This window comes from Tachyglossus aculeatus, chromosome 14 (genome assembly GCF_015852505.1).
Source record: "Tachyglossus aculeatus isolate mTacAcu1 chromosome 14, mTacAcu1.pri, whole genome shotgun sequence".
In the NCBI taxonomy this organism is placed as follows: Eukaryota; Metazoa; Chordata; class Mammalia; order Monotremata; family Tachyglossidae; genus Tachyglossus; species Tachyglossus aculeatus.
The window spans coordinates 54,873,237-54,882,864 of NC_052079.1; the positions used below are offsets into that span (position 1 = coordinate 54,873,237).

The 9,628-nt window shown below is 56.8% G+C and overlaps 1 protein-coding gene across 1 annotated transcript; it reads left to right on the forward strand.

Moving 5' to 3' along the window:
- Positions 1-294: 294 nt before the first annotated feature.
- Positions 295-3,674, forward strand: PIM3 (Pim-3 proto-oncogene, serine/threonine kinase). Its single transcript, XM_038756462.1, has 6 exons — positions 295-450; positions 555-664; positions 1,614-1,664; positions 1,771-2,134; positions 3,138-3,314; positions 3,417-3,674. The coding sequence occupies exons 1-6, from the start codon at positions 366-368 to the stop codon at positions 3,599-3,601; spliced, it is 972 nt and encodes a 323-aa protein (XP_038612390.1). The 5' UTR covers positions 295-365; the 3' UTR covers positions 3,602-3,674.
- The last annotated feature ends 5,954 nt before the right edge of the window (positions 3,675-9,628 follow it).

Below are 9,628 nucleotides of genomic sequence, written 5' to 3' on the forward strand. Positions count from 1 at the left end.
GCGTCCTCTACGCCGCCCCCCATCCCACCTTGTTGCGTCCCGTTTGTCGTCGCCTTTGGCTCTGCTTTTCCCCCCCCCACCTTTTTTTTTCCTTTTTAGGAGGAGGGGTTGAGTGGCAATCCCTCCACGATCCCCCTTAGTGTTTCCCCCCCCCCATCGGGCTGACCCTTTTGGGGGGTTTGTTTTTACTTGGCATCGACCTTGCCGGAGGAGGAGCCTCGTGGTGGGGTGTTTGGGGGAGCGGCGGGGGGGGGGGGCAGGAAGGACCGCCCGCCCGCGGGGAGTGGGGATTGTGCGACGCCGGCCGTCGCCGGGGGCCGGGGGGGGAGGCCCCCCCCAACCGAAGCCCTGACCCCCGGGGAAAGATGCTGCTGTCCAAGTTCGGGTCCCTCGCCCACCTGTGCGGCCCCGCCGCCGTGGACCACCTGCCCGTCAAGATCCTGCAGCCAGGTCAGTGGGGGGCCCGGGGATGGGATGGGGGTGTCCCCCCCCGCCCCCTAATTGAGGACTCCCCTGACCCCCGCCGCCCCCCGCCATCTCCCCGCCCCTCGCAGGCAAAGTGGAGCGGGAGCCGTTCGAGAAGGTGTACCAGGTGGGCACCGTGCTGGGCAGCGGAGGCTTTGGCACCGTCTACGCCGGGAGTCGCATCGCCGACGGGCTGCCGGTCAGTAAGGGCCCGGGCCGCCCCCTCCCCTAGTTGGGGGTCCCCCCGTCCCTCCCCCTAGTTGGGGTCCCTCCCCCTAGTTGGGGTCCCTCCCCCTAGTTGGGGTCCCCCTGTCCCTCCCCCTAGTTGGGGTCCCCCCCCAGTTGGGGTCCCCCCGTCCCTCCCCCTAGTTGGGGTCCCCTCGTGTGTCTCCCCCTAGTTGGGGTCCCCTCGTGTGTCTCCCCCTAGTTGGGGTCCCCTCGTGTGTCTCCCCCTAGTTGGGGTCCCCTCGTGTGTCTCCCCCTAGTTGGGGTCCCCTCGTGTGTCTCCCCCTAGTTGGGGTCCCCTCGTGTGTCTCCCCCTAGTTGGGGTCCCCCTGTGTCTCTCCCCCTAGTTGGGGTCCCCCTGTGTCTCTCCCCCTAGTTGGGGTCCCCTCGTGTCTCTCCCCCTAGTTGGGGTCCCCTCGTGTCTCTCCCCCTAGTTGGGGTCCCCTCGTGTGTCTCCCCCTAGTTGGGGTCCCCTCGTGTGTCTCCCCCTAGTTGGGGTCCCCTCGTGTGTCTCCCCCTAGTTGGGGTCCCCTCGTGTCTCTCCCCCTAGTTGGGGTCCCCTTGTGTCTCTCCCCCTAGTTGGGGTCCCCTTGTGTCTCCCCCTAATTGGGGATCCCCGTCCTGCCCCCGTAATTGGGGGTCCCCCGTCCTGCCCCCGTAATTGGGGGTCCCCCGTCCCGCCCCCTAATTGGGGATCCCCAACCCTCCCCCGTATTGGGGATCCCCATCCCTTCTCCTAATTGGGGTCTCCCTGTTCCTCCCCCTAATTGAGCACCCCCCATCCACCTAACTGGGGTCCCCCGTCCCTCCCCCTAGTTGGGGACTCCCATCCCTCCCCTAATTGGGGTCCTCCGTCCCTCCCCCTGAGGACCCACCCCCTTAATCGGGGTCTCCCCGCCGCTAACCGGGCTCCCCCTCTCCAGGTGGCAGTGAAACATGTGGTGAAGGAGCGGGTGACGGAGTGGGGCACCATCGTGAGTACCCGGCGGGTGGCGGGGGGAGGACGCGGGGGTGGGGGGGCGTCCCCGGCCGACCCCCCGGGGCCGCTCACCCTCCTCTCCCCCGCGCCCCGGCTTTTAGGGCGGCACGGTGGTACCCCTGGAGGTGGTGCTGCTCAAGCGGGCGGGCGCCGGCTGCCGCGGCGTCATCAAGCTGCTGGACTGGTACGAGCGGGCGGACGGCTTCCTCCTGGTCATGGAGCGGCCCGAGCTGGCCAAGGACCTGTTCGACTTCATCACGGAGAAGGGCGCCCTGGACGAGGAGGTGGCCCGCGGCTTCTTCGCCCAGGTGCTGCAGGCCGTCCACCACTGCTACAGCTGCGGCGTGGTCCACCGCGACATCAAGGACGAGAACCTCCTGGTCGACCTGCGCACCGGCGAGCTCAAGCTCATCGACTTCGGCTCCGGCGCCCTGCTCAAGGACACCGTCTACACCGACTTCGACGGTGCGGGGGCTCGCGGGGGCCCCGGGCCGGGTCCCTCCCCGCACGCCCGGGGAGGGGGGTCCCTCTGGGCGTCGAGCGCGGGGCGTGAGGCGGCGGGCTCTGACCCGGCCCGCGTGGGCGCGGGTGCCTTCCGAGGGGGCGGGCGGAGGTGCCACGCCGGGATGCGGTCGAAACCCCGCATTGCAGGTTGGGGCCCCGTGGCCGGCGAGACGGGCGCTCCCTCCCGCCAACCGCCCCACCCCGCCCGGTGGGAGTCGCGTGCCAGGCCCCGGGTGGGGGCCGCTCCCGCCAGAAAGAAAGAAAAAAAAGTAGTCACGGGGTGGTGGCCCATTTTTTTTTTTAAAGCCACCCAAAAGGTGCCAGTCTACCCACCGCACCCCCCCCAGTCCGGTCCGCAACATCTGTTTGTTGTGAAACCCGAATCCTCCCCCCCCCCCCCACCCCGCCCCACGTGATGGCCCGCATCACAAATTCCAGGTTTTGTTTGGTATCCAAGGAGCGAAGTGGGGGGGGCGAAGTCTGGCAGCTACTTATTAGGAGAGCCGGGGAGGGGGCGGACTCAGTTGCCCTCCCCGTTCGCTAGCCGGGGATTTTAGTTCCCCAGATTCCCTGTCATTGTCATCCCCTCCGTCGTCATCGTTATTATTATTACCGCCCTTACTAAGCATCCCTTCCGGACGCGTTCCCGGCTTTCCTGTTTTTTCCGCCGAGCGGAGGGCGGCTCTTGCTGCAGTCACCCCGCCCCCCCCGCCCCCCTCTTCCTCCTCCCCCTCCTCCCTCCTCCCCAAGGGTCTTTTGTGTCTATTTTTGGTACGCTGCCTCCCGACACCACGTGCTCTCCGAAAGGGAGCCTCGCTAGTAAACAGTCAGCTGACTGGAAACCGGCGTGGCTATTTATTGCCACACGCGGGGGTCCGCCCGGCCGTGGCGGCTTCTTCCCCCCCCCCCCGCCCCCCCATCTCCCCAGCTGACGGGGACCACCCTGTGTCTCCCCCTCCTCCAGGCACCAGAGTGTACAGCCCCCCGGAGTGGATCCGCTCGCATCGATACCACGGCCGCTCGGCCACGGTGTGGTCCCTGGGCGTGCTGCTCTACGACATGGTGTGCGGGGACATCCCCTTCGAGCAGGACGAGGAGATCCTGCGGGGGCGGCTCTATTTCCGGAGAAGGGTCTCCGCCGGTGAGTGACCGGCCCGGGCGCGGGGCGGGGGGCCGCGAGGTCCGTCCACCGAGCCTGACCCCGGCCCTTTGTCCGGTCCCCCTTCCCTCCCACCCGCCCCAGAGTGCCAGCAGCTGATCAAGTGGTGCCTGTCGCTGAGACCCTCGGACCGGCCGACCCTGGAGCAGATCTTCGACCACGCGTGGATGTGCCGGCCGGAGGGCGGGAAGCCGGGGGGCTGCGAGATCCACCTGCGGGCCATCGACCCCGACGCCTCCAGCACCAGCTCCAGCAACGAGAGCCTGTGAGGGGCCGGGGGAGCCTCCCCCGGCCCCTCCGGGGACCCCCGGGGGAGGGCCAGGGAGACCGGACACCCGGACGCCCCCCGTGCTGCTGACCCCTCCCTCCCGCCGGAGGATGCCGGGGAAACACGGTCGTCGTATTTCTGTAGCGGAACCCTTGTCCGAGAGACTTCTGCCCCCTTCCCCGCCCTCCCTGCCCTTTCCGGATTCTTTGTTTTTTTTTTAAAAAAAAAAAAATTCTTTGGGTTTTTTTTTTTTAATTTTGATTTTTTTTTATATAATTTTATTTTTGGGGGGCCGGCTTCTGCTTCGAAGGAGGGATTTCCCCAAGGCGGGGGGCGGGGGACTCCGGGGGTGGCGAGCCCGTTCAGAAAGCGCAGGACGGACTTTGTTTACAAAAGCGGTGACCTCTTGGAATACACGGTATAACCCCTTTTTGCTCTCATAGAGCTGGGACTAGATTTTCTTTGCTTTTTTGAGTGCCTTTTTGAACGCTGCTTCGGTGGGACTTTATGTTTTGAGCTGTGTTTTTTTTGTCCAAAGAAGACCAGTTCATTGCAGGACATTTCCAGCGGCGTCCTGCGGTGCGACGGAGAGACGCGTTCGATGACGGACCGGAGTCGCCCTCCCCTTCGTCCTCGCCCCGGGATGGAGGGTTTGAACACAGACATTTCTCACGCACGCACGCGTACCCACACAACACACACATACGCACCGTCTCTGCTGCTCCAAGATCTTCCCCTCCCACCCCCACTCTTCCCCCTTCAGCCCGCACAGAACTCTGAACAGGTGTTTAAACCGCTTTGTCTCTTCAATCAGGATGACCCACTCATTTTTATGTTTCTTTCTTCCCCCCACTTTTCTGGTTCATCTCCTCTCTCCTGCCCCGTCCACCCCGTGGATCCCGAAAAACGAAGTATGTATGGGCTTGTTAAAATGCACGATCAATGCAATATCTGAGAATTTCCCTTTTCCATACCTGTATAATGTATTTATGTAAATTGGTTTCAACCCTCCCCCCCCCCCCCCCCCCCCCGTGTATTATATCTTTTTATTTATTACGTGACCATGTAGGAGACCTCCCGCAGTGATCTGTGGCTATTTATTCGGTTAATTTATTGGTTTAGAGTCCTGTAACATTGCCTTGGTGATCGACACACAAACACACACACACTCATACACAAACACCCACCCCACCCCAAACTCTTTGATTTCAGCATTCCTGTCAACTTTTTGTAAATGTTTTGGTTTCTCCTTTTTTTTTTTGGTTGTTTTATCCTGACCAGTTTCTGTCGGAGGATGGGAGATCGTTGTACAAAGTCTAATTTAAGGGAGATAGAATGAGGTTTGTTTTTTTTTTTGTGTGTGTGTGTGTATGTGCGTTTTGAAGTTGGGCGGGCGGCAGCCTTTGGGCCGCTTGGAAGGGTTTTAAATTATTGACCTTGTACAGTCTCTGTGTGTTGGCTCTGGAAGAGAGAGGGGCAGGGTCATCACCTTTAAATTAAATTAAATTATTTTCAGTGCTGTGTGCTTGGCTCCAGCGCTGCAGCCTGGATTGGAATTCTTCCCCCGTCCCCCCTCCGACTCTTCAGTTTAACAGTGTGAAATGTATGGAGATCATATTTTTTTATACAGGTATTTCAATTAAACTTTTTTGTATATAACAGCTCTGCCTGCTCAGTCATCTTGCCCCTGGGGGCTCCGGGAAGGGGTTGGGTTGGGGGGGTTAGAGGAAAGGGTTGGGAGGGAGAGGAAGCCCCCTCCCACACTTTTTCCAGGTGTGGAGCAGGTGGACCCTTTAGTTGCTGCCCGTGGACCAAAATGGTGTCACTGGGGAAATGGAGTCCGGTCGGGAAAACTCCCCGTGGGCAGGGAAGGCGTCTGCCAGTTATATTGAACATTCCCTGGCCTTTAGTACAATGCAATTGATGGATGGGTGGGCCGCCCGGTTTTTCCAGAGGAATCAGGCCCCATCTCCTGGGGGCTGCAGACCCTCCCCTCTCGTGGATACCAGCTTTCCCGGGGAGCAGTGGAGGGGCAGAAATGGTTGGAAATTCCCAAAGCAGAAGCAACATGGGATCAGGGGGGCTTTCTAGCGCCTTCTCCCCCCTAACCCCCTCCCCAAGAGCCGGGCTCCAACTGGGAATCCAAGCCGTTCTTCCCTGCTAGGCCTCATTGCCTCTTCGGCCATGACTTCTTCTTCAGATGATCCCATCTACCCACTATACCCCCGTCCCACCCAGTCCCCCCGACTGGTAGACCATCCTGAAATTCCTTCTCTAGGAAGCCTTCCCTGATTAATCCCTCATCTCCCCACCGCTGCCCTTTAACCAGTACACACCATCACCTAAGGTCTGAGAGATTCCTCACTTGACCCCGCAGTTGTTCATTCATTCATTCAATCAATCGTATTTATGGAGCACTTCCTGTGTGCAGAGCACTGTACTAAGCACTTGGGAAGAACAAGTTGGCAACATAACTTGGTCGTTGCCCTTCTGCGTCTTGGTTTCTATTTATTTTAGGGTCTATCTTCCCTGTTAGTCTAAAATAACAACTGTGGTATGTGAAGCACTTACTATGAGCCAAGCACTCTTCTAAGCACTGGGGTAGATACCAATCAATCAATCGTATTTATTGAGCGCTTACTGTGTGCAGAGCACTGTACTAAGCTCTTGGGAAGTACAAGTTGGCAACATATAGGGACGGTTCCTAACCAACAGTGGGCTCACAGTCTAGAAGGTCATCAGGTTGTCCCGGTTGGGGCTCACAGTCTAAATCCCCATTTTACAGGTGAGGTAACTGAGGCACAGAGAAGTTAAGCAGCTTGCCCAAGGTCACCCAGCAGACAAGTGGTGGAGCCGGGATTAGAACCCTTGTTCTTTGATTCCCAAGCCCTTGCTCTTTCCACTAAGCCATGCTGCTTCTCTCTGGAAGCTCCTTGGGCACAAGGAGTGTGTCAGCTGCCTCTATTGCTCCCTGCACAGTGCTTAGTCCAGTGCTGTGCACACAGTAGTCTAAATTGCTTGGGGGAGGGGATTGTGTCTACCAACTCTAGTATAATAATAATGGCATTTGTTAGGCGCTTACTATGCGCCAAGCACTGTTCTAAGCTCTGGGGGGAGATACAAGGTGATCAGGTTGTCCCACATGGGGCTCACAGTCTTAATGCCCGTTGTACAGATGAGGTAACAGTCGCAGAGAAGTTAAGCGACTGGCCCAAAGTCACACAGCTGACAAGTGGCGGAGCGGGATTAGAACCCACGACCTCTGACTCCTAAACCTGAGCTCTTTCCACTGAGCCACTCTGCTTCTATACTGCTCTGCACACAGACTAAGCTCCTTGGGGCCTGGGAGCGGTGCCGACCAATTCCTGTGTTCTCCCAAAAGCTTAGCACGGCACTCCGCACACAGTAGGTGCTCAGTAAAGACTAGAGGTGGATTGTCTGAGTGCTCAAGGGGAGCAGAGCTCTGAACTAAGGGCTTGGGATAGACTCCAATCAATCAATCGTATTTATTGAGCACTTACTGTGTGCAGAGCACTGTACTAAGCCACACAAGTGTACAACTCTGGCTGCTCGAGGAATGTGCGTTGAATGAGGGAGGCTATTGCCAAATCTACATTGGGGAGAAAAAGAGGAAGGATAATAATAATAATGGTATCTGCGAAGCACTTACTATGTGCCAGGCACTGTTCTAAGTGCTGGGGTAAATACAAGGTCATCAGGTTGTTCCCCGTGGGGCTCACAGTCTTCATCCCCATTTTACAGATGAAGGAACTGAGGCCCAGAGACGTAAAGTGGCTTGCCCAAGGTCACAGAGCAGACAAGTGGTGGAGCCGGGATTAGAACCCACATCCTCCAACTCCCAAACCCGTGCTCTTTCCACTAATAATAATAATGATGGCATTTGTTAAGGGCTGACTATGTGCAAATCACTGTTCTAAGCTCTGGGGGGATACAAGGTGATCAGGTTGTCCCACGGGGGGCTCACAGTCTTCATCCCCATTTTACAGATGAGGGAACCGAGGCCCAGAGAAGTGAAGCGACTTGCCCAAAGTCACACAGCTGACAAGCGGAGGAGCCGGGATTGGAACCCATGATTCCCAAGCCCGTGCTCTTTCCAGTAAGCCACATGGATGCCAATGATAAAGTACCCAAGCAGGGACCGAGCCCGGGAGGATTGAGGTGATGGAGAAGGCGGGGGTGGGTTTAATCCGGGAGGGCTTTTGGGAGGAGGTGAGGTGACTTCAGGCAGCATTTGGGAGAGGGAAGGGAAGAGAAGCAGCGTGGCGCAGTGGAAAGAGCCCGGGCTTTGGAGTCGGAGGTCATGGGTTCAAATCCCGGCTCCACCAATTGTCAGCTGTGTGACTTTGGGCAAGTCACTTCACTTCTCTGGGCCTCAGTTACCGCATCTGTAAAATGGGGATTAAGACTGTGAGCCCCCCCATGGGACAACCTTGTAACCTCCCCAGCGCTTAGTACAGTGCTTTGCACATAGTAAGCGCTTAATAAATGCCATCGTTATTATTATTAAAACAAAAGTGGGGAGGGGAAAGAAACACCCCCATTGGGTCGGAATGTGTCTGTCTTCTTCCTTGGTCCAAAGCCCTACCAAGGGCTGAGAAGACTTCTTCTGATCATTATAATAATAATGGCGGTATTGGTTCAGCGCTTACTATGTGTTGAGCACTGTTCTAAACCCTGGGGGAAATGCAAGTTAATCCGGTTGGACACATTTCCTGTCCCAAGTGGTGTTCACAGTCTAAATGGGAGAATTTCTAGACTGGCAGCCCGTTGTTGGGTAGGGACTGTCTCTATATGTTGCTGACTTGTACTTGCCAAGCGTTTAGTGCGGTGATCTGCACACAGTAAGCGCTCAATAAATACGATTGAATGAAAGAATGAATGAGAACAGGTATTGAATCCCCATTTTTCAGATGAGGCAGGGCAAGGACAACTCTCCCCATTTTGCAGTTGAGGAAACCGAGGCCAAGAGAGGTTAAGTGGCTGGCCTCTGTTTCCTCATCCATAAATGGGGATTAAGACCGTGAGCCCCATGTGGGGCAGGGACTGTATCCAACCTGATGATCTTGTACCTACCTCAGAGCTTAGGCCGATGCCTGGCACTTCATAAGGGCTGAACAAATACCGCTTTAAAAAAAAAAATGGGATTCCCCATCCCCAGGGTGTCCCATCTGGCCAGACCAGGAATGACCAAGTCCTTTCCAGTTTTCCCCGTGCTCTGCGGCTTCCCGGCAGGCTGGAAGCGTTCACGTGGAGGAGTGGAAAAGGAAATCATAGTGATAATATCCGGGAATTGTACATCGCCTTTTGATTTTTTTTCCAAAATAAATCCTCTTGCTTTTCCACCCCCCCCGTCCCCGGATCCCCAGGTGCACCGGTTTATCTCCATTTCACAGACGAGGAGACTGAGGCCCAGAACGGTTAAGAGACGCGCCCAAGGTCACACAACAGGGCCAGAGCTGGGCTTTGAACACTAGCCTCCGGGCTCCTATACCTGGGCTGGGCTGCTTACCCGCCTGCGGCCTGGGATGCCCTCCCTCTTCATATCTGACAGACGATCACTCTCTTTGCCTTCAAAACCTTATTAAAAAACACACCTCCTCCAAGAGGCCTTCCCTGACTAAGCCCTCATTTCCTCTTTTCCCACTCGCTTCTCTTTTGCTCTGATTTGCCCCCTTTACTCACCCCTCCCTCAGCCCCACAGCACTTGTGTGCACAACCACAATTCACTTATTTCTAACGATGCCCGTCTCCCCCTCTAGACTAAGCCTTCATCATAGGGAAGGATCGTGTCTACCAACTCCATCATATTGTCCTCTCCCAAGTCCTTAGTACAGTCCTTTGCACACAGTAAGCGCTCAATAAATACAACTGATTGATTCATAAGAGGATAGAGATCGAGGTGGGCTGGAGAACAGTAAGGATAACAACAATAAATGGGTTATTTGTTGAGCTCTTACAAAGTGCCAAACGCTGTTAATAAAAATAATAATTATAACGATTCTTTTGA